This window comes from Myiozetetes cayanensis, unplaced genomic scaffold, assembly GCF_022539395.1.
Source record: "Myiozetetes cayanensis isolate MyiCay16 unplaced genomic scaffold, myiCay2020 scf7, whole genome shotgun sequence".
Taxonomy (NCBI): domain Eukaryota; kingdom Metazoa; phylum Chordata; class Aves; order Passeriformes; family Tyrannidae; genus Myiozetetes; species Myiozetetes cayanensis.
This window is the reverse complement of record NW_026087964.1, coordinates 35091475-35116969: the sequence shown is the minus strand read 5'-3', so window position 1 is coordinate 35116969 and position 25495 is coordinate 35091475. Positions and strand designations below refer to the sequence as shown.

Genomic DNA, 25495 nt, shown 5'->3' with positions numbered 1-25495 from the left:
CCATCAAAAGAACATTGGAAGATGAGATTCTTCTCACAGAGATTTTGGTAGCTAAAATATAGCCCTCTGTACTGAAGTGAGCCACTGGCTACAGAAGGAAAAAATAAACCTTAGAAATACAATTCATATGACCCAATTTTAGACCTCAGCTATAGAGAAGATAAATTGTATTGATTAATGTGAATAACTCAGATGAAGATACGTACATTGCGGCCTTCATAAATTGGCATTTGTGTAGATGAGTTTCCAGAGCCACATTTAGTAAATAAGTCACTTTTAAAAGCTTTGTAAATATTAATAACCCCTCATAATTACGGTTATGAGGGCACTGTATTGATGGTTTTCCCCAATTTCCTGCGCTATGCTTCAAAAACAATTGAAATGAAAACACCGTAGGACCAGTTCTTGCAACAGCTCTAAACAAGGAAGCTTGAGCTTCTTTAGCTCCTACTGCTGAGCTGCTGATGGTAAACGAGAGGCCTGTGAGAGAGGAATGCTGTTGATACCGTTCCTTGGAGAACAGTGAGGGGCAGGGTGTGTGAAGTGGGAACAGGAGTATTGTTTGCGTGTGGCCTCCTGTGGGCCTTGGGCGCCTTTGAGGGGCTTGAAAGGGAAAAGAGCTTTGTTAGAGAGAGAAGTGAGGCAGAGTGTTGGCTGTGGCAGGTGCAGGTGTGCACGGGCTGTGCTGGAGTGGATTGAAAGGGAGAGGAGCAGGACTGATGGTTGTGCAAGTGTCCAGTAGGGGAGGGGAGGGAGGGGAGGGGAGGTTTTTTAGGAGGTGCTTATGAGGGGATCTACAAATGACACGCACTGTGATTCAGTGACAGTGCTGATGCTCTGCCATGGCAAGACTTGGAGAGCAAATGCCACTTCAAAATCAGTCTGCTTAAGAACGTGAGAACCACTGTGGCAAGTTAAAAGGCATGTAGTATCCAGCTGCCTTATTTAACACAGGATCACCTCAAATGCATCTTTCTTTCTGCATTCCTAATTGTGCAGCAAGGGAGGCTGTGTCAGGAGACTGTGTTCTCAGGCCTCTGTGCCCTTGGTGGAAGGAGATGGGGCAATTGCCTTTAGTGTAGCTAGAGTGACTCAGAGCAATGAAGCCTAAAGAAAGGCTTGTGACCTAAAGAAAAGCTTGAACTTAGCAGCAAACTGACTCAGTGCCTCTGCATGAATTGAGGATTGCTCTACATCTTGGCCCTAGATTTTAAATCTCACTGTCACTAACTTCCTATGCAATTATACGTCTTGACTGAACAGACCTTGCTGAAAACAGAGAGACAAGGTGACATAAACACCTGTATTGCCATTTTAGTTTAGAACAATTTTTTTTTGTCCCATATAGTGTCTGCCAGTGGCCAAGGCAAAAGCATAAAAAATGGTGAAATATTTAATGATCCTTTGAGGTCCTTTCCCATTCAGGCAATCACTGGATTAGGAACTCCTGGTATGGAGCACACAGATCATTGTGTTTATAATAGTCTTTTATGGACCTGTTTCCAATCATTGTGTTTAATCCTTTTTTTCAGATCCAATTGTATATTTGGCCCACACAAAGTCCTGTGTAATATTATGGTGCATGTAACAGTTTTCCTGTTCCATCAGCATCCACTGGTTAAATCCCTACTACTTTTTCTGCTATGAGAACAGTGCACAACTACTCCCTGTGCGTTTTGCTTGTGCTGTTGCTGGTTTTATAAATCTATCTTGCATACCTTCAACCTCTTTTCAAGCTGCAGTGCCTGGTCCATTTAGTACATCCTTTAGGGAAACTACTTCATATCCTTGTATGCTTTTGCATACTGTGATGTGGGGTGCATATATGAAAGAGCCCTGATTTTCCAAATTAAGAGTGCTGTGTAAGAGCAAGAGAACAGGTTTTGTTGCAGGTTTCAGTTTTCAGCAGGGGCAAAACATTTGTGCAGCTCATTCATCACAGTGCATTGTATCTTCTGTGGTCTGTGAAGCTGTTACTGGTAGCAAGGTGTGACAGCTATTAAATGCCAAGTTTGGAGGCAAAGATGTTAGTGAATCTATTAGAAGAGTTCTGTTATAGCCTGGGGAACAAACACAATAAGCAGCATTTTCTATGAGATTCTTCGAAGTGTCAGTAGTTACATAGTAATATATGATTGTTTTGGCCTGATGTTTATCATTCTTAATGTACAATTTTATACAAATTTTAGAGAAGTAAAATATTTTTGTCCCTTGATAAAGAAGCCCATTTCACAATCAGAAAATGTGGTTAGAAACTGTGAATGAGTATTAGAGCCGTCTCTAACAGAGCAAGTCTCAACAATTTGTGTGACTTTGGGGAAGATTTCTTCTTGTCTGTTGTAACTAGACTTGTATGCTTTGTCCTACTCCTTCTCTACTGCAGGACTTTGCTCCAGTGTTATCCTTCTCACTTCATTTTTCCTATCACCAATACTTTATTTTAAACAGTGGAAGAATGTCAGAGCTAGCTATTAAACTGTTTGTAAATATCTTTTCCACTGTTATTAGACCTCAGAGGCAACATGAGGGTATACATGTGGTCATGGCATTGCAACATTTTGTTTAGGAAGCTCACAAGAACATGGCAAACATTTCTCTCTTGTTCTTATAGTTCTAAATCACAAAACTTTTTATATGGGATTTATCAAAACCATGTAATGGTCTTAGGAATTTTAGTTCCATTTTAAAAACTAACTTGGTCACTCAGGAGTCTAATATACAAAAATAATCAGTAGAACTTCACCTTCCTAAATACTTAACTCACTCTGAAAATCAGTTTTACTTTTAGAACGAGTTAGGGGATTGAACAAACTTTTTACTCCATCCCACGTTCATGGCTTTGGTACTACAGCTAAGGAATTCCAAATAGTTTTCTGAATGCCACTTTTACAAAATAGCCCAAGGCCCAAACTGTCGGGATGCAAAGCAGATGGATCCAATGGCCTTTTAAAATAAAATGCTCCTGACATCAGATGTCTATGTTGTTAATGATAATATGATAATCGTAAAAGGCTAAAATGTGAGTTCCTTATTTTTGACACCAGATAGCAAAAGGTTATTTGCCACTACAGAAGATATTTCCACTGATGTGTTTCCCACGCACTGTTTTACATACTTTACAAAACCTTGTCTAAAAGGGAAATGTCTCTTCCTTGATTAGGATAGGTTTTGAGGAGACTTACAAGTCTTTTGAAAACCCATTAATTAGGAGTGCAGCTCCAGACTTTTGAAATATATCCTTTTTATCCCTTACTTTTCCCTTTAGGGAAATAGCTGAATTAACACAAGTGACATGACTGGAGAGAATGCCACGTAATGAAGGGCTCTTTAATCAGTAGATTATTCTGAAAACCAAGATAGGATATTTTACTCAAAGGTAATGAAAATGTATGGTCTTCCTTATAAAGCTGATGATTATTTCCGCTGGCTTTGAAACTCATGAGTTCCTGGGATTCTTGTTCCTAGTAAACAGCACTTGCAAACATGACTGTTATCCAGAGAGTTCAATCCCTGAGTCATCTGTGCATGTTGCGTTCTAAAAGCCCTCTCTGCACATCTGTTGTGTGGGAACTAACATCTATGGGTTATCACAGAATTGCTAGGGAGGAAAATAAATGTTGCCATAAAAGATTGTTATTGTAATATGTTTGATAAAAGTACCATTGCTGAGTAACTAATTTGTCTTGAGAGCAAAAGTAAAGGTATCCAGAAGGAAATTTTAAACAGAATAACACAAATTAGTTAGTTTTCTGATAAGCACGACTAGTTTAATATGTTTAATATGACTAATTTATATGACCTTCGTAAGTAAGAATAACTAACTAAAAAGAAATAAAAAGATACAAATAGGAAAAATTTTATTATGCCATTTAGAAAGCAGAAAGAAACAGCATGTTTTTTCACTTGGTCTGTTCGGCCTGGAGAAGAGGACACTGAGGGGAGACTTCATTGCAGTCAACAATTTCCTTGTGAGGGGAAGAAGAAGGGCAGACACTGATCTCTGTTAAGCCACACAGATGCTCTGCCATGTCCTTACTGGTGACAGGCTGTTGGGAATGTGCACAGAAAAGACTGAATTTCCTATTTACTAGCACATCAGGAACCCGGGAGGATTTTATGTCTGGTCTCTCAAGCTGGATCTGCCTTTTAATTTAGTTGCACACGCAAGCCATCTCTGCACTTTGCAGCTTCTCGAACAGCATATCTAAGATCAGCTCTTTGCTCACTTCCCAGATTACTGCAGCTTTTAGGCAAATCCACGGGAGAGGGGCTTTAGGCAAATCCACAGGCAGACAAGGTGTTTCAGTGGATGAGGTTGGCCCCTCCGTGGAGTCAGGCTCAGTTTGGACAGCCAGGACCCATGGAATGACAAAGTGTGGGGAGAGCCTGCAGTCCCAAATCTGCTCTCAGGGTGCCAACACTGTCTTTGCAGACAAAATTTTCCCATTTTACACTGTTTGATGGTGCTAATATGCAATACCTCCTGTGCAGTGCTGTTTAACAGGAGATTTTCACATCTCAACGCAGTTTCTTAATCACGTGTAGAAATTTTGAAAGCTCTGATGTTGCTATCAGTAAGGCAATTTTTATCTTGGGCTCAATTTAGAAAATCATTTTGTGCAACAATGAATTGATGTGTCTGTTTGGTTAAAATAATATATCTTTATAGAGGAAAAATATAAACATCATTTAAGACTGATTTTAGTTCTCATGTTAATGCTATTTTCATTGCCAAATACTTTTGTCATATTGTCATTCAGCCAAACCCGAATTAGAAAAACGTAATCAAAATATTATTAAGATTTATGCTGGTGATGTGTTGATAATATACCTCTTAATTTTCAGAGATCTAAATGTTAATTTAGTTAAATGTAAGCAAAATGCCATTCCATTTGCAGCACATTAGGTGGTTTTGCTATAAGCTAATTTAATTTAGAGAGAGTTTGGTTTTTCCCCTGATTGTGATGAAGCATCTACAATTAAATTAATATCCTGAACAATGCAAATTGAACAATGGCAGTGAAATCCTAGATGCACATGCTGTTTCCCTGAACCTCTTAATGTAGTTTCTGGTCTCTTGGGAGAGAGAATTTGCTGTGATTAAACGTTGCTGGAGGAAGCCATTCAGAGACAAAAGGAGGAGTGGGCAACAGGCTCACATAGAAAGAAATTATGTGGCAAATGAAAGTTTTGGTTTTCCTTTTCAGTTTCATCCATCCAAGAGCAAGAAACCTCTCTCATTCATAGGTGGGTTTAAGCCATCTCATGCAAGTGACACCATCTAGCTTTGGGGAAGAGAGGATATAGAGCAATGAAGGGGCTTGGTGCAGTAAGCACATCCTCTGGTGTCCGAGTAGAGGGCAGTTGTGGCAGAGGCTGCAGCAGTGCTGTAGAGCTGCCTGACGTGGGCAGCTTCCCGCAGCCGGGGTCTCCAGACTTATTTCTGAGCGGTCATTTAGCCACCCCTTCTCTTGTACCCACACTTTGGTTTTCCACGCAATTTTCACTCTTTGGCAGACAAAACACACGGAGAAATTCTGGGTGAATAGGCACTGTACATGACCCAAACAATTCTGCTGTACAAGGGACGTAAATCTCAACCCATGCTACGCACATCAGGAGCACGTGTTGTTCCACACATCGAGACTCACACAACACTTCTGCTTTGTGAACTTCACAGATGCATCAAGGGGGAACAGTTTTTCCATAGGTTTGTGGAATTATTAATGGCAACAACTTCAACGTAATTCCATTTATTATGCATAAAACACATTCACAAATTCCAGGTTCACACAGGTTAATGATCTGAAGGAAAATATCCCCCTTTACTTTCAAACAAGAGCCCTTCAGCACAGCTGTGATTAATGAATAATTGAGGGGAAAAAAGAATTTTATGGGGAATTCACTGGAAGAGAGAAATTACGTGTGTATACAAACAGGCAGTTTTTGTGTTGAACTGTAAGCATGCAGAGAATTATTTCATCTAACTCAATGTCAGTCCCTGAGCATCAGTGGTGGTGTCTAAGAATTTGTGGAGTTATTGTTGAAAACAGCTGGTTTAGTTTTGGGGCATTGTCCCCTAAGTTATGAATGCAAGTTCCATTTTAAGCTTCAGCCTTTAAAAATTGTTGCTTTATGGAACCTCGTATTTTAAAATCTTGTAACCTACAGATCCACAGTGCTTTCGGTCCTGCTGCTGCAGTCTGGATTGGGATCCACTGGGGCAAATACGTAAAAGAACCCCATTGAGCTGTACTGGTGCATGCCCTAATCCATCTTGTTTTCTTTATTATTCAATAACAGTTTTTGAGCAGCCCATTCTAGACTGTGTCTTACACAGGAACAGAACAATTGAAGTGTTCAAACTGTAATAATTCTGAATGAAAAATGCAAAGAAAGATACATTTTCATTGTTCTAACATTGCTCCCAGGAATACCATGCTGTACCTCACTTTTCTCATAGTGATTATAGAAGCTGTTGTGTAACCCCGCAAAGCTCAGACGTTACCATGGGAGAAGAATAAGGGTCTTGCTGACTCGTTTTGTGAATGAATATCCTGGAAATACATTAACAAATCTGACTGCAGCTAGAAGATTCCCTATAGCTGTACAGACTTCGGAGAATACCTTCAAAGTTATATTTAAATCAGATTTGAATTGATATAACAAGTGAATATACTGTGAAATGTTCTGGAAAAAATTAACATGAAGGTATTTCTGTTCCTTGATTTACACAGACCTTTGAACTTTCTTTGCGTTTGGTTAATAATGAACTTACAGTACTTTCTTGCAGTTTCATCCAAAAAATCAAGCATTAACAGAGATAAAATACCATTGGCCTGTCCCAGGATTTTGGGTCATGTTTATTGTATGCTGGAATTTCTATGTCCCCTGTTCAGTTACATACGCTCTCTGTTTAGAAGCACATCTGACCGATTAACCAAGAGCTGTTCTATCTACATGCCTTTGCAAACAAGGGATTTTCCAACACAGGTACAGAGTTATTATTCACAGACTGAGGTAAAAGCCAGCAATCAGAAAACCTTTTACAAATTAGAAAATGAGCTGCAAAGCCCATGCAAATTGCAAGGGACCTCAGGCCATACAATTTTATATGTAATCATATCCTAATTTTATTGGATCAGTTTTCTTTTTTTTTAACATTCTTATATCAGTTTTATCTGTCAAAACTTTAGTAAAATTAAATACTGATCCTCAAGTCCTCAAAACCAGATGCCATACAGTAGGACAAGAAGGAAAGTGACACACAAATCAATTCCAATGGAAGATGTTGGAGGAATGTATCAGTTGAGATTAAGTAACAGTGGCTAAGACCACTTGAAGTTCAACTTCCTAAGTAACTGATTTCTCTGTTTCCCAAACTATATGGAAAACAAAAGTCAGAACATAAGTTTATTCAAATCTAACAAAACCATAGATTTGACAGGAAATAGAACAATTTGGTTTTGAGTATTTTAAATTTTTTTGAATTGTAATACATTTAGTAATGAAATGCCACGTCAGAATAAATTAGGCAAATTGTTTTTCGCTTCCATTTTTTGTCTTTTTTTTTAGCTGAGAATATCTAAGGAAACACCTACTGTATTGTGCTTGCTTATAAAGTGTTCTGATGAAATCCAAATGTTAATAAATATTTTCTGCAGGTGATTCTGATTGCTGCAAGAGCCCTATTTAGCATTTTCACAAAGATTCTTTTATAAGGTCAGCCAGTCTCTTGAAGGCCTGCAATGACACAAATGTGTTTCACATTTATATTTAGCATTACATAAACAGACAACACATCAAACCTGTAAAGCTATTAAAACTGCCCTAACCATACACAAATAATAAAAAGGCAATAGAAGTGCTTATCTGTTACAAAACTTCACAACTGAATGAAATTATAACTACAAATATTGAACTGTTTCAAGCACCTGAATCAAATGAGTATTAAATCTGCACAAATAAATGTCTCCTATCTTTCTTCCCACTGATTTTGCAGTTAGAGCCAATAACATCAAATATTCTCCTAAAACACATACAAGATTAATTAATAGGAAATAAAATAAAACAGATATGTAAATTGTGTGAAAGAAAACCAATATTCTTTCTTACAAAGGATTGACAACACACATATAAAAGAAAACTGGTAATTCAGGCTCAGAATCTCGGGAATGGACAGTCTGGAAAATAAAAGATACATGATGCCTGCTAATGCTTAAGCAAATAGCAGAACTTACTATGCACTCTGACTTCAGTAAAGCATTTATAAATAATGTCTGGGACATTTAAGTGTGAGACTCTGCATATATGAGATACACAGAGAAATTTTAAGTGGTCCTAAAAATTTGGTACCTTTCAGGTCATCTGGATGAGCACCTTGCTTAAGAAACAGCTCATACTACTTCAGAAGTACTGCTTAGTCACCTAAGGACCAAGAACCTACGGTAACATTCAACAAAACATACATGAAGTATGTAAAAATAAGGGAGCATTATTGTGTGAGAAACTGTTTTGCTAAGAATGTAAAAAAAAAAAAAAAATCTCACTTACCAGATCCATCTGAGTAGGAGAAGACAGAGAAAAGGAGGCTCTGACATAAGAACTCGGCTCTGAACTATTGATATTAAATGCTCCTCCAGGAACCAGTAATACCTAAGAAAAATAGATTAGCCACCCAGTTATTACCACTTCTGCGTTTTTAAAACACTACATTAAATTAAATTTGAGAAGGCTCAGTGCTTAAACACTCATATGAGATCTTGGCATAGGATATTTCTTCTGTTCAAAATAAGGGGACAAAAATATGCAACCTGTAATAGAATTTTCACAACAAAATCAAAGGGTCTTGGGTTTTGGTTACCTAGGCTGGTGGGTTACTGGGTCTGACATATTATCACGATGTTGAGAAGCACCAGTGAGGTAGGGTGTAGTTTACTCAACACATACAGTACTGGGTCTCATAAATTGTAGAAATAAAACCATAATTAACTTCTCTTATTAAAATGATTTAGTAAACAGCCATCATACATGTAGCTACAGATATATGGGCAACAAAGACAGTGAAGGGCCTTGAGGGGAAGCTGTATGAGGAGCAGCTGAAGTCACTTGGTGTGTTCAGCCTGGAGAAGAGGAGACTGTTCGTCACAATTACAACTTGTGAGGGGAAGAGGAGGGGCAGACACTGGTCTCTTCTCTGTGGTGACCAGTGACAGCACCCGAGGGAATGGCCTGAATTGTGTCAGGGCAGGTTTAAGTTGAATATTGCAGAAAGGATCTTCACCCAGAGGGTGGCTGGGCATTGGAACAGGCTCCCCAAGGAGGTGCTCACAGCATCCAGCCTGACAGAGCTCAAGAAGCGTTTGAACAATACTCTCAGGCCCATGGTGTGACTCCTGGGGAGGTTGTGTGCAGGGCCAAGAGTTGGACTCAATGATCCTTGTGGATCCCTTCCAGCTCAGAATATTCTAGGATTCTGTGATTAATATTAGATATATACATGTCTATCTATATATATCTGTTGTATACAGGATATATTGCATTGTATAACAGTTTATATTTAAGTAAATGAATTAAATATCAACATCTGAATACACACATGAAAGTATTTTGCTAATGATAACTATGCCACAATGCCTGACTTGCAGACTCCATAATGATGCATGACAAGTTCCCCTGCTTTTTTTATGTGTGCATATATGTGTGGATAGATACAGATATTTTATCTTTCCCACTTTTCATTATAAGATCATAAGCCATTAAATCATAGGTCATACTTCTTTCTGCAAAGCTTTTTCCATTATCAGCTGCTGTGTATCAGAAATACCCTTAATTTTGATCCATAAGAACATGCCAGCAGCAGGAGGGTACCATTCAGCCAAGCCTGGAGAGAGAGGGAGAGAGAGAGAAAATGGAATCAAGGAAGAAACTTATGCCCCAACTTTATCAGATACATAGTTTCAGTGATATTGTGGATTTTTTGTTCCAATGAACTCAAAGGGAATGCAGACCACCGAGCCAGGCTGCCACTTGCCAAATTTAAAGTAGTCCCATCTGTAAGGGCTTATTGCACTTGAGCTGGTAACCTCAATACTTTTTGTGAAAATGATTCCTCTGAATTACAGAAATCCCAAACATTAGCAAACTATATTTGTTGATTGCTTTTGGATCAATTAAACAATCTAAAATAAGTTTTCTCTTGCAGTTTCTCTTATTATGGTACAAAAGTGTTTTAAGTTACAATTAATATTGATTTTGTCCCAAAGAAAAGGAGAGCCTAGGAGTTACGAGGAGATGGAATACTTAAAGAGGATTTATCTGCAGACTTACTGTATATCTTTTGTTTACTTAGAATGCTTTATGTGGTTTCAGACATATTTTTTAAAAAACTATTTATTTAATTTAACATCTTCTCCAGTTCATCCTCAATGTATTTTACCATTACATATCTAGGAAATAAAGGTCTGTCTTCCATAATATTACAGCTTCTGTTACTAGAAAACATGAAGACCCTGCAGTCTTTTACAAGAGTATATTCTCACGATATACTTTACAGCATCCCAGTGCTATAATCTAAGTTTTGGAACTTGGGGAATTGAGGCAAAGGGGGCCTATGTAGGCCAAAAACCCCATGGTTGTTCAGAGCAATGTAGAAAAATATATAAATCACCTGGAATTAGCAGGACTTAATACATTAATGACTGTGTGGTGCCCAAATACCCATGTCCCATGGAAGTGCCATCTAAGGTAGGTGGGTAGTTTTTCAGCAGTTATCGCTGATTCCACTTAGACTGACTGAAGTCAATGAGTGACTAACCGGGATTGCACTGCTGTTGATGGAATTCTTTCTGTGCTCTATGGCTAACCACAAAAGGGGACATCTGAAACTGACTGACATTTAAAAAAAATATCACTACTGCTACAGCGATTGTTTGTATCTTCTTTTAAATTAAGGTCACTATGTCAGCGATTTTTTTAAAGACAGACATTTTTATATAGAAAAAGTATAAGAACGTAATGAAGTGAAATACATGCTCTTTTTAAAACTGCTTTATACCGTAATGTAGTGAGCTTTTTTCCCATCTCCTTGTCGCACCAGAAAAGCATAAAAACAACAGCAATAAATAATTTGTCCTAAGCTTAATATTTAATGTCATTGATTTGCTTATAGTGCTTATCTGTCACTTCAGTCAAGAGATGAACTTAAGTGATTTTTCTTGAGCACAAAGATGATAAATAGTTGGAAAAAATTTAAGTAATTATTTCTGTTGCACTCTGACCTTTCAACCACTTGTCAGCAGCAAGGAGCATTGCATCCCGCTGGGTCCTGTAGAAATCCACCACTCTGAAAGCAAATTATCAATTGAAAGTCATGAACTCATAGTGTTTCAGAGTCCATTTGTATCCAAAGGCAGAAATAAAACTTTTCTACTTGAACAACCTAAGTGCACATTTAGTAGAAATATAAGCACATCCTAGATGGGCACAACACAATATACTCTGTGTATAAAACTTCGTATATGTATCAGATAAGTCTTCAGTGCTGCGGCACCTCTCCAACAAAGAACTGATCAGACAGGAGCAGCCCCTGTGTGGCTGTTTCTTAAGCTTTACATATAGATCATGGAAAGGTGTTATATATTATACCTATCCTGTCTATTATATTAGTAGATACAAGTCCTGGTAGCAATATTTACTGCACAAAACACAGATACTGAAGAAAATTAAGGACTTAAACGTAAGGACTTAAGCACAGTCCCAGTGTTTGTGCATTTGTGTTGAATTTGTGTAATGGGTACACATGGAAATGGTATTTGACAAGGTCAAAAGCAAATCATATGATAAACCTGCCATAACTATTTGACAACTTTCCCGTTTCTAAACTTTTGGACCTATTTGACAGCTTCCCCTTTTCTAGACTTTTGAACCTATCTCCTTTACACTTCAGGTAAAACTTTCAAGTAATTCAATCTTTTACTGGAGAAAATGACCCTAACCCAAATTTCAACATGGATAAGTCATGTGCAGTGGCTTTTGTTGACATAAAATAATGCGGCTGTGCAATGGAAGACACAAGAGAAACACCTGATACAGAGTTCATAAATCAGATGCAAATGTGTTCCCATCTCTGAAAACATTCTTAGTAATTTGCATAATTTCACATTTGTATTTTTTAAATAAAATACAAATTTTATTTGCATAATTTAACATATTTTTTTAGGTAAAATACAAATTTTTCTCTGAACCAATAGCATTGATTTCTGGATGTACTTTATTACACCTGATAGGCAAACTCCAACAGCTTTGGAACTCAACTATACCTATTGCTCCCTTCTGTATGAAATGGTAAATCTCACTTGTGCAGTTTTTACCAAAATTGCAAATTCCATTACAAGTTTTTTCCTTTCTGTTACAATTTTACTTCCATATTGGAATGAAATGATAAGCATTAGTAAGACAATGCTGCCCCAAAAATGTAGCTGCTCCAAACAACAGGTCAACTCCTACTCAAAAGCATGATCTAACAACTCAACTTTGTACTAATGAAATCACCTGGAGACTCCAGTCAGCTGTCAGGCCTCAGGAGTATCACCTGAGTTACTGCATTTAAAAGGCTTTAAAGCATTGCAGCTACCTTACTGCAACCATGTTTTTGTTAGTTCAAGAGGAAGAACAACCTCCTGGCCTGAGAAAGGCTGCCTTTTGGCCCACAAGAAGAAGGTGAGTGCAGAGATGTATTTGGGATTTTTTTTTTTTTGAACTGCTGAACGTTGAACTAAAGTGTGGTTTAAGTTTCTCTGTGAAACTTATCTTTATGTTCCTAATTCTTAAAACAATGCAATGCTAGGGCTGGTGCATCTGTTTTGTTTTTTTTTAAATACCAGTGTTTACAGTATGAACATCAGGCAGGTGCTCAGAGGGCAGAAGTGGATGTTACAGTGAGATATATGAACTTTCTGCATGCTTTGCTCACATTCCTGTTATAGGCCTTTACAGAGTGTAATACACTCCCACTGAAGTAGGAAGGTTGGGGCTCTAATGATATCCAAGTATAGCATCTAAAATGAGATACTGGTATTCAAAAGAAACTATGCTTCTCCTGCATAATAAATGGAAAAAAATGTGTATTAGTCAGTATTTAAGAAATGCTTTGCTGAGTTAAACTGTAGCCTAGTGCTCTGTCTCCAAGAGCAGTGAAGAAGGCAGTGTTTGGTGTGTGTAGATGAACTTCACTGCTCTCTGGAGGTTTTTCAATCAGTATTCACAATCAGGAGATCAAGGATGTTAGAGGCTGAATCCCTGCTGCCATAGTGAGGCAAGAGCTCCCTTTATAAAAGCTGATTCTTTCTTAATAAATTTTGTGCTCAGTGATCTTAACTTTTGCTTTAGACCCTGTCACTTTAGCAGGAATGAAAACTTTGTTCACTAACTTGAAGCTTCCAGGATCCTTTCAGGTTCTCTTCAGATGGGAGCTGCATAACACCTGTGCCAGTGGACTGGCAGATTGTTTGCCTGTAGTGGGAGACATGCCCTGACCTGCATGTCTGTAACTTCACACTGAGTTTCTTCAGGGCTCTGGTGTGAACTTGACAGTCTTGGTGACCTGCCTTATCTATTTGGCCTAATACTGATGTACCTCCTTTGACTTATCTGCTGCAGAGAATGTTTGATGTAGGTAACAAGCAGCAGAATAATAGATGATGGGATTCAGCATATGACATGACCCTACCTGTCAATATGCTCCAAGAAACCCTTTTGTCCCCACTGCTGAAGCAGCTGTGATACCATAATCTAAAGAAACAAAACACATCATCAATACCACGTTTTAAACAGGACTCTTTGACAATCATCAAAAACATGCATAGCCAGATGCACTATTCAAAATTCCCCAGGCAAGAAATTGCATGCGGTGTCTCTTGGAGCCCTATTTATAGACAGAGGTGCCAACAGCAACAGGTCATTACAGTTCATGTTACTGGTGTCTCCAAGGATCATGGCAGCGTTTGGAGGCTGGGGTGGGAGGAGGGAAAAATGGATGGAGAGCTAAATATGGTAATCAGGGAGAAAGAGGAAGGCAATGTATATTGCTTTACCTTCCTGTCCATATCAGCCTCTCCTCTTTAATAGAGCCTCTGTGATGAACTAATGGAGCTGGAAGATGGAAGTCATATTTAGACATGTTCAATGTCTCTTTTCCTTATCACTAACCATAAAGGGGCTGTAGTTGGCTGCCTCCTTTGTAATGTTTTTGTGGGCTGCCAGTATTGTTCTAATTGCAAAGTAGAATGAAAAAAAAAAAAAGAGTGCTTCTTCCAAGGTATGCTTTACATTAGGTTTTTTAAATTAACCTACTGGCAAGAGATACAAAGTATTTCAAATCTTGAGTCTTGCAAATTCTGAGCGTTAAGGGATATTAGCTGTGCTGTCCACGCACTGAGACAACCTTCTGCCTCTGGTTCTATGTTCTGTGGTGGTCCCTCTTTCTTTAGCAGAATGGACAATGAATGTGCATAAAGAAAACTGCAAAAGTGTAGAGCAATTGTGAAAGTGCACAGGTATTTGCTAATGGGATATATACTTAAAACTTGGAATGTATTGTCTTTTCTAAATACAATGCAGTTGGCAGTTTGGTACTTGCCTGTGTGAAAGTGCTGGTGTGCATTGTTGAAACCTGAATGTGTAGAACAACTCTGTCGATAAGAGGCTTGGGACCTGTCAGAAAGCCTATTCTTAACCTAGAAAACAAAAGAGAAAAAAGTTACCGCGGGAACGCAATGTGCTGACACTTTGTGTGAGTTGTATGTGGGAAAACATGTAACCATTTCATTGGTAGTGTAAGGATCTCTTATGCATTTAAAGTTTCTCTGTATCTTAATACTGCCCTAAGCCCCAGGCTTCTGCAGTTTAGAAGCTGAGTATCAAAGTTATGAAATAATAACAAATAAGAAGCTACTGTAAGCATCAAAGCCCCTTAGATATGAGGCTTCTGGACATATTCTGTGTTTGTAAGCTTTCCTCTGCAACCATAAAGATTACATGAATCAAAGGGAAGGAAAGAGGTTCTCACACAACGAAAAATCATGAATGCTCAGGCTTTATGACAACAGATGAGAAGTGGCAAATGGCTTTACTCTTTTACTCCCTTTCAGTACTGCAGAAGAAATGGAATTTAGATTGATAAACTAAATTGTTATTTATGCTTCAATACTTACTACCCATCTTTACAGATTGGCTGAAGTTTTTATTTGAAGAAAAATAGAACCAGTAAGCTCATATGTGTCTTTGACAAAGATAAAATTGCATCATGCCATTTTATAGTGTCATTTCTGAAAGTGGAATCACACTTAGCATCATATCGTCTCCTCACTTTCTCAAGGATGAGGTTATAAACAAAAGAAAGTTAAAAATCAAATATGTTGACTTATGTGAAATGGAAAATAGCCAACTTAGTTTTTTCCGGCAGGTGGAAACAACCTGAAAGAACTGTAAGGCTAGATATAAGTATAACCCTATGAATGGCTTGTGAAGAATGATGCCATCATTTCTTTTTCCTATTACAAGTCCAGTGAGTCTACAGGAATGGTAAGAGATAGAAAGGGAAATGGAAAAAGAAGAGAGAAAAGCTCCTAGGAGTTCCAGGAACATAGCTGGAATCCAGCATCTGTCTTTCTGCCTAGATGGGTTGCCTGGGGCCAGAGGCTTAGCTATTAGTATCAGAAGAGAAACAGAACCTGGAGTTAAATGACTGCCAAGAGATGACATGAAAAGTGAGCAGACTGTTAAAAGCTGTGGATTCGGAAGTTCATTCCAGAAGTAGATAGTTATTAGATGGAAAACCACTATGACATGTCTGATCATTTTGTATAAAGACTTGTGCCTTAACTGAATAGGCAATGCTAAGCAGTCTGCAGCTGGCCTTACCCAGATGAGAGAATTTTAGAGAAAGAGTCGGTCCTGATAACTCGGCCATCCACATCCATTGAGAGGAAAGTTGGAGCCCATGGCTTGGAATAAAAATAAAAAATAAAATTCAAGGTGCTAGTAAGGACTAAGATGGAATTATTTTCTCTACTATGAAGACACAATTCACTTCTAAAAGAAATATTTTGATAATTAATATTTTTACAGATGTGTATTCCAAGGAAAATATTACAGTAACTTCCTGACAAGTGATTGTTTAGGCTAGCTGTCTGAGATGTGGTTTCAATATTCTATGAAAGTCTTCAAGAAATCAGCCTTGTTATATTTTGATGCTTACTTAGCCCACTGTTCAGCATACAATGCTCAGTTCAAGTTTTGATATGATGCCATAAGAAGGAAAGAGAAATAATGATTTTTCTGCCAATACTTCTTTGTGGAGTAAACAGGTACTTGATTTCTAAAATGGAGCCCTGTAGCTTTTTGCTTTGCTTTATTAAAAAATGAAATCAGAAGATATGACCAAATTGTGATGACCTGAGTTCAGCATACTTTTTACTCATCAAGAATTCTGCTTTTACACCTTTTCCCCTACACTTTCTAACAAAGCTACACAATAGTATTCGATGAATACTATTCACTATTCAGTGAAACTTCCTCCTCCCATAAAAATGTATTTTAAAATAGAAAACACTGAACTTTAGCTTCTATCAATGTTCTACTGCTTTATAAGACCAGTTTTTACTTCAGAAGTTAGGTACTTTTGCAGACTGTGCAACTGTAGATTCACATGTGAAATCTGGGAAAAATTTACATGAAGAAGGGAAGCTACCTATCTGGTACCACTTTCTGTGGTACCCGAGAGAACTCTCTTGGGCTCTCCAAAAGGCAAAGGGGTAGAAATGGGCTACAGTAGATGGGGAGTTGGAAGTCTTCTGCTGAATGAAAGAAGAGACTAGTCTGAAAGGACCGCTAAGAGGCTGCAATTTTCAAATGCTGCTTCAGTGACACACTTGCTTTTTTTCTGACTACTGAAGGAAATTATATCCTGTATGAGGCTTGAGGAATTTGAACCGCTGGTTAACAGGATGTAAAATGTCACAAAGGGGACAATGACTGAAAGGGAAAATGACCGTGAGGCCTACAACTACCTTGGTAGGACATGAAGAACGAGCATGTAGTAAGATCCATGGCTCAAACCTTAGTTCTCTCCTGGACCAGAAAATAAGGTGGTGTTAAGGATTACGGAAGACAAATTACCTTTTCAAACTGAAGAAAGTAGTAAGGATCATCTTCTATTATGAGGAAATCATATTGTCTTGCAAGCTACAGAAATGAATAAAAAGTAGAGATCTGTTATAAGGTAAAGACACTGTAAATTCATTCTGATTTTGGTGGTTTTGGTTTTTTTGTGGTTTGGTGTTTGTTTTTTGTTGGTTTTTTTTTTTTTTTTACCAGGACCATGTTATGCTCCTATTGATTGGTCATTCATTATATACAAGGTCCTATAATGAGAAGCTTTCAAGTGCCCATTGTAGATATGAAGCAATTACAAGAGTAAACACAGTATCTGTAGTACAAGGACCCATGTATGTAACTGGAGCTCTGTTCCACGTAGCAAACTGTGCAGGCTGCTTGCAATAAGTTCAGTTAGAAGCCCACAGCAAAAAGGTACCAGCCATCAGTGGGCTACCACTGAGAAACAATTTTATCTAATGCATAGTCCATCTCTGGAGAGTTGTCATGAAAAGGATTCTGCTAGAAACAAGTTCTAGGAGGAATGTCTACTGGACCAATAATGGGCCCAAACACCACAAGTATCCTCAACTGAAATGGAACTGACTTTTATCCATTTCTACCTACAAGGTTCACAAGGCCCCAGCTACATACCTGGTAAATCTCCTTCTTGCGCTCTGTGCTCAGAGAGTTGCCAGTTGGGTTGCACCCATTTGGAATAGTGTACAGGAATTTGGGAAGGTGATGGCTGTGATTTTTTACATCTTCTGAGCTCCAAGTAGACAGAATTTCTTTTAAAGCTTTTGGAATAATGCCGTGTTGGTCACTAGGAACGTTAATTATATTACAACCCAAGGGTCTCAGCTGTTGATAGAAGGAACAAAACTGTCACAATGATGTAATTCAAAGGTCTTCCTTTTGTCATTGGTGTTGTAAAGTATCATCAATACAGACTGTCTTTCTGATTTTAGAGCTACCTCAAACTCCATTTGCTCATGAGTCAAAATCAAGTTTGCCTGAATTTGCTGTAAAGCTTCTCAAACTTTCCACATTACTCTTTATTTGCCCTACTAAGCAAACTGAGAGGAAATGCATAACTGCTATGTTCAACTGCAGCTTTTTCTCCAGGAAATCATGTGTGGTTTTGCAAGCAGAAGGGGATTTTGTGAATTTGAACTGTGTTCTCTCAGGATTCCTCATGCTCTTACTGCAGACAGTTAAGTTCATAGTACCTTTGCTTCCTACTGACAGTTTACGCTCTACTTCAGTGGAAGCACCAGAACGATGAGCTATCCTTCACTGACAAAGGGCAAACAGTATGTTCTCAATAGATATATTCAGCAATACAAAGGAGAATGAAATGATGCCACTGCAATGACACATTGACAGCAGTATGAAAAAATATAGGTAAAATACCAATGAAAAAGCTTGCTGTCTCTCCTCTGTGGAATTTCAATTTGTACCATGTAGTCCTCTGCATTTTTAAGTAAAAATGCAAGCTGCACTGTCAAAATACATTTCTAACAGAGTACAGCTGATTAGACAATACATATTTAAATTTAGCACAGCAAACAATAACAGAATTTGTTTTAATGCAAGGGAGGCTAGACTGAAATTGTGGTGTATTATTTATTCTAAGCCTTCTTACAGCTTTTAATTGTTTTGAGCTGACATTTAATACTGATTAAGTTACTTGTCAGAAGGAAACTTTGTTGCTTTTGTATAGTTCTGACTAATTTGCTGCTTCATACTCATACATGGAGGTTTCAGGCCTATTCCAATCTTACATTATTTACAGCTATGGTATAATCTGACCATGAAATACTTCAAGTGAATGTGCTGACATGTTAAAATACCCACTTGTTACAAATTTGCTTCAATCCAACTATGTCCTGATGTCATTTCTATCCAACCCAACCAAACGTGACCTTAGCCCTTGAATGAACTCAGATTTGGAAGAGGAATTTGGAATAGTTTTTATAGAACTTTCTGTAGAAAACCTTCTATGAATTAATATTTATAAATATTTAGAGTTGAACTCTAAAATCTTGATTCTTAGATACATTTTTATGGTAAATGCAAACAATGTGTATAAGACTGCAGATCAGGTACTAAATTACTGTTTAGTTCAAACGTAAAATTTACAGTGTTTTGTAGCTAATGACTACTTACAGCTGCTAGAGTCCCAGAGTATGTGGGTGCATCCAAAAGGATGTTGTCTCCAGGATTAATGAGCATTTCGAACACCTGCAAAAGAAAAGTCTATTTTAGAAAGATTGCTACATTCTTGTACATGTGCTTATACTTCTGACTACTTAGTGGGATTAAAAATCTTGATTAGATATTAGTAATTCTCTAACCATTTAATTATCCTGTCTGGGAGAAAAGCAATGAACAGATGAAAAATCTGCTTTAGAGCCAAATTAAGCTAGCTACTCAACTAGAGAATACCAATTTGACATGGAAAGACGGTGCTCTGAAGCACTGTTTCTCTTTTCTAAGTTACAGACAGGATCAAATAAACAGCAGTGAGAGTGGACTTTCAGGAAGTTAAAAAAAACCAGGAAGTAAAAAGAAGAAACATATTTTCAACAGAATTATGGTAAACCAAATAATGCATCTATGCACTTATTACTGCACCACTTGAATAACATGGAATGTTACCTTACAGTGTATTTTCTGACAGGCGTTTTGGTTACTGGAACGTTCATGCAGTCCCAATAGACTTGGATGCCACACCAATTTTGTTTCAGTTCTGTTATCTTGTATTGATAATACTGTCAGACATTCATTTAACAAAGTACCCTGCATATAGTTATAGAGTGGCACTTAAAGCTGAATACAAATGAACTGATGGGGGGGATAAACATCTCTCTGAATTAAATGCTTTTAACATATGAAGCTTTTGGTCTTACTTTACACAAGCCTTCCTGGCTGCCGGTTGTGACACACACTTCCATTTGCCCTTGCTCAGGACTGTAATTGGCTGTGGGAGGATCGTGCAGGCTCCGCTGGAAATCTTTTAGCCAAGACAACAGCTCTGGAATCCTGAAACATGAATAAGAAGGTACATCTTATACAGGCCAAAGCTAGGCTGCTCCTCTAAATCGCTGCCAAATCCAGCACACAGTCCAGAGTCTGACTTCGATTGTCACACAGATCCGCTTAGATGTGATTTTTATGACTGCTTTATCAAATTACGAAAATGAGATGGGCATCTGTGGTCCATACACCAAATATATCATACTGAAGTCTTGGCAGAAATTATTTGCCAAGGATGAAGCAGGGTGGAGGCTGAACAGCATCCACTCCTAGAAATGATCATTCTGTACTCAAATATGGCAATATGCAATTTTTTTTAACCAAAGTTTTGTACCAAAAATGACACAACTACAAATACCTCCACTTCACTACCACAAGTTGTACATACTGACCTTAATATATGGTGTCAAATGAAAACAAATACTCCAGAATGTGGAAACTATGTATTGTAATGTAGTATCTTTTAATTCATATCTGATTTGTGAGTCTGGATTCTCAAACAATAACAGCGAGGAACTGCTCTGGCTTGAGAATTAATAGGATTAGGGTTTTAGAGTGAGGCAAATTGAAAGATGCCTATTTTTTGAAAGAGGCTGTTTTTGGAGAAAAGGGGTTTATGAACAGGTTTTAAAAACACAGGTGAATTAATGCAATTACAAACAATATTATGATCCTGATTCTGGTATCTTGAAGTGCAAGCAGCTGTGACAGATACCCTGCTGAGGCTGAGTACTGAAGAGCTCTCTTCATCAGATCTTCCCCAATCTCAATAGGAGTTCCATGTCCAATGTCAACAGTTGCCCTCTTAAATGGAAAAAGGTTAGGATTTGGTGCCCCTCCAGCCAAAGAGATGAGAGATGGAGGAGATTTCTGCATCAATTCAGCTAGATTAAAAGGAAAACACCGTGGTTACAATTTGATTATTGCAACACTGATCCTATCTTTTAGTTATTATATAATAATGGTCTAGAGGAATTTGTTCCATATTTTGCTTTTTTAACATTAATTAAAAAGGATAATTCTTCTTAAACTCATCTTTCTGCTTGGATTAACAAGATGTTCAGGGAGGCAGAGAGGGAGATACTGGTAGGACAGGCTAAGAGAAAAAATCATCTGAAGTTAAAAAGACTGTACTTTCTTTTAAAACAATCTGGACTATTCTATTATTAAAACTTCTGTGACTGATGTCTTTTGAGCTTCAAGAGTTTAAAATCTTAATGATCTTTTGTTTAGACTGACTTGAAATGACTGGCTTTGTTTTTTGTTCAGTCTCACTTCAGCTGATGTGGCAGTAGTGCAGCTATGCTGACAGATGATTATAGCTTTTCTATAAGGGAGTGGAAACATTTCTGGCAACCTTGTTTTTGTGGCCACTAAATAATGCCTCTGTATAAGTAATTCACCATGAAGAAAATCTTAAATCTTGCTTTAAAGTCAGAGTTTCACAATCATTCAGATCCAATCTATGCAGTGCAGACTGGACTTCAATCCAGCAAGGGCACTTGACTACATTAAATCTAAGAGCTCACAAGATGGCATTCATGCTGGCTTGACAGTTTTATATCAGATATGAGAGGACAGATGACACCAGATCTGGCTTAAAGCCTCCTGTTATCAAATTTATTCTCCACTACTTATTAGCAAACTTGAACATGGGAAATTAATTCTTATCAGTTAGTACAACAATATGGGTTATGCCTGTGACATCTGGCCTGGTAAAGTGTGATTTACTTTGTCGTCAAAACTGCAATCTGACTGTGTCTTTCTGCAGGAACTCTGCTACTTAATATTTGTGCTATGGTGTGTATCAATGTATCACTTGAAAAAGAGACTACCCAGAGTGAATTACTGGACTTAGCTGTACCTGTATGAAGCATTTTAAGCAGCATAGCAAATGCCAGCCCCTTACCAAGAGAGGAAATTGACCCCTGAAGGCTGAACTGGTGATATATGTCTCACGCTCCAGCTCTGGCAGGTCTCCATAGGTTTCAATTGAGTAAACAAGTAGGCAGTTAACCTTTTCTATCTGTCACACAGAAGACTCTAATGTGGTAGCCTAAAGATAGTGTAATATGGAAAAGGAAATTGTAGTAATACTGAGGTGGTGAGGAATTGATGGACATAAACAAGATACAGGAAAGCTAGGTGGAAAGAAATATTATGCTGGGACTGAATTAGTCATTAGGAGTTGCTTGTTTCTGGACAACTAGGGTAAACTCAGTAGCAAATTGTGCCCAAAGCCCTGGTTCACGGACAGTAGCAGAGATTTTTCAGACACTTGTTGAAATGATAATACCAGTTGTTCTCTCTGGATGGGATTCTGAAATGGTTCAAGGCTATTCACTTTGTTTTTCTTTATACCTGTTGTCTCGACAAAGTCAAAGCAATTATCTGGCCTTGCTTGTCTGCTTATAGCACAGTTTTCTTTCGAGCCTCTTCAAGTCTTTAAGCCATGATACCCCAGCAAATACCAGAACATAGAATGGTACTTTTTCTGAGAAACTGGGAAGAATGGACATGTACTCACTCAGGAGTCTTATCGGAGATGCTTTTCTTGCGGCACTCACAGCAGTGATGAACCGAGAGTAATTCATAGCTATATGGAAAGAGTAATTAGTTGGACATGAAGTAGGGAAGTGAATAAGAACTGCAGTATGCTTTTGGTATGTGTATTTCCCACAAGTCATGCTTCTAATTCCTCATCTCCATAGGTGTGCTTCATCATAAACTAAATGTGGACATAATCGGGTTAAAATTAGTTCTGGAATCTAATTCCCTTTTTGAACTGAAGGAAAAGGTTTCAACTTCATACCCTCAGCTTCTGTCACAGTCTCCCAATGACAACTGCACAGAGAGATTAGGTCAGAGATATGCTCCTGTTCTGATAAACACAAATAGCAGTACAGCTTTGACCTAGGGAATTTGATGGTATGCCACTGAACAGCAAAAAAAAAAAAACACTTTCCCCCTCCCTTTACTGCCAGCTGGGGAGTTTTAAAGGCAGATTACAAATTTTAAGATTTGATGGATCTTAAGCAACCATCAGCTCTTTTTTTTAATAAGAATCCAGCTTTATTTAGCTGTATTAAGCATTGCATTTGAAATGCTTTTACAATTGCGTGCCGTCATTATCAGTCACAACACTTGTCAAGTTAGAGGTGTGGGGTTTTTTTGTTTGTTTGTTTGTTTGTGGTTTTTTTTTTTAGAAAAGTTAATTCAAATATATCTGATGTTTCCCCCCCCTTTACCCTCGTGCCCAAAGAGATTCAGTAGATTCAGACTGTAGTAGAACTACAGTCCAGCGGGAAAGTCTCAAGGCCTGGAAATGCCAAAGGAAAGCGTCCAATTCTCCGAAGGGAACAGAAGCACAGGAATGAAATGGACAAACAAACAGCAACCACAGCAACACGCATGTGCTGGCACTTGATAGAAATGATCTACCCAGCAAGGCCGCTTTAAAAAAACAAACAAAACAAAACACCTCCTGCTTTCCAAACATATCTCGATTTCGCTCCCCCCCTGGCCCGTTCCCCCCGCAGGGGCGCGGTGCTGGTTGTACACACGGGCTGGCTCCGGCTGCGCTTTAAGGGATAACTGGGGAGGCGCCTCGCCGCCCTCCCCGAGGGGGTTCCCGAGGCACTCTGGATTCCCGAGCGCTGCCAGCCCCTCCCCGGAGCGAGGACGGGGTCCCCAGGGCCACCCCGAGCTCCGACCCGCTGTCCCGAGGGCACGGGGGCCCGCAGGCACCTACCGGCGGAGGGCGCGGAGCGGCCGGGCCCTGAGCGGCGCCGGCCCCGAGCGGCTGTGGGCGGGCCCGGCCCTGGGGCGGGGGCGGAGCGGGTGCGAACGCCGATGCCCTGTGGATCCGTGCGGAAGCCGCAAAACGCGCGGCTCCCCCGCCGGTTCCTTCTGTGCAGTGCCCGTGAAGCGGGGGCTGGAGCCCGGCGGCGCAGGGAGAGGCGGGGGCCGGGCACCGGGGCGAAACAGGGGCTGGCCGTGAGGGAAAGCGGAGGAGAATCACAGAATGGTTTGGGTTGGAAGGAACCTTAAAGATCTTTTTCTAACCCCCCTGCCGTGGGCAGGGTCGCCTTCCACTAGACCAGGTTGCTCAGAGTCCCAGCCAGCCTCATTTTGAACACTAACAGGGATGGAGCATCCACAACTTCTCTGGGAATCCTGTGTCACTGTGTCATCACCCTCGCAGGAAAAAATTTTTTTCCTAATATCCAGTCTAAAACTACCCTCTCTCGGTTTGAAGCCATTCCCCCTCGTTCTATCACTATATGCACTTGTAAAAAGTCCCTCTCAAACTCTCTTGCAGGGCCCCTTTAGCTGCTGGAAAGCTGTTTTAAGTCTCCTCAGAGCCTTCTCTTCTCCAGGCTGAACAACCCTGAGTCTCAGCCTGTCTCCATAGGATAGGTGCTCCAGCCCTCTGATCAGTCTTGTGGCCTCCTCTGCACTTGCTCCAACAGATCGATGTCCTTGCTGTGTCAGGGACCCCACAGCTGGATGCAGCACTCCAGGTGTGGTCTCACGAGAGTGGAGCAGAGGGGTAAAATCACCTCCCTCATTCTTCTGGTCACACTTACCCTCTAATCCACTTTATCATGCTTCCACTAAAGGTTCTGCTCAAAAAAGGAAACAGTATGAAAATTAAAATTTGAAGTGGGTCATCTGAAAGTAATTTTTTTTTGCCCCTAGATGAGTAGGATCAGTGCAAAGAAAAGCAGGATATGGTGTAATATGTCCCGTTCTTGCTGAGTGTCACGTTCTGTGGCTGTAGCTGCTGCTACTTAGAAAGATGCAAGAGGCACAATGTTATTTTCTAGTCATGGCTTTTGACTTCAGCATTTTGGGGCTGCCATGGCCCTTGCTCCTGAGTGCAAACTGGAAGAGAGAGATCTAGCTATAAAGTAGCCTGAAAACCGGTGCAAGGATATGCCAAAATCAGGCGTGATTTGAAGTCTTTGTAGATAGCTTGGAGGCAGGAGCATTTCTAGGTTTTAAATCATCAGGCTTTAAGGCGGCCAGTGCTCAAAGCACTTTTTAACTGGCACATTCCAAAATTCACTGAAGGCAAAGCTGAGATATGAGAAAACAAGATGAGGTGCCTTAACAAGATACCTTTTTTCTTCTTTAACTTGGATGACTTTATGCAGTGTTTGGATCTGCTGAAAAGCTCCATAATTAGATGGAGTAGATTGAAATAGAAATGGAGTTCCTACTCTGTTTGTGGTGTAATGAGGAAGGCTTGTTTGCTTAGTTGGCATGTGAATGCTCTTACACTGAAAATCAAATT

The 25495-nt window shown here is 39.2% G+C and overlaps 1 protein-coding gene and 1 long non-coding RNA gene across 3 annotated transcripts in view; one reads left to right on the top strand and one right to left on the bottom strand.

The window, feature by feature from the left end:
* Window positions 1–25495, top strand: part of LOC126651654 (uncharacterized) — a 304172-nt gene that overhangs the window by 23694 nt on the left and 254983 nt on the right. The window lies entirely within an intron of this gene.
* AADAT (aminoadipate aminotransferase) lies at window positions 5738–24037 on the bottom strand. The gene is made up of 14 exons (XM_050337695.1): window positions 23948–24037; window positions 22724–22792; window positions 20912–21080; window positions 20070–20202; window positions 19327–19401; window positions 17809–18018; window positions 17179–17244; window positions 15922–16004; window positions 14639–14735; window positions 13730–13791; window positions 11280–11344; window positions 9777–9883; window positions 8554–8655; window positions 5738–7743 (listed from the first exon to the last, which is right to left on the bottom strand). The coding sequence occupies exons 2-14, from the start codon at window positions 22788–22790 to the stop codon at window positions 7702–7704; spliced, it is 1278 nt and encodes a 425-aa protein (XP_050193652.1). The 5' UTR covers window positions 22791–22792; window positions 23948–24037; the 3' UTR covers window positions 5738–7701.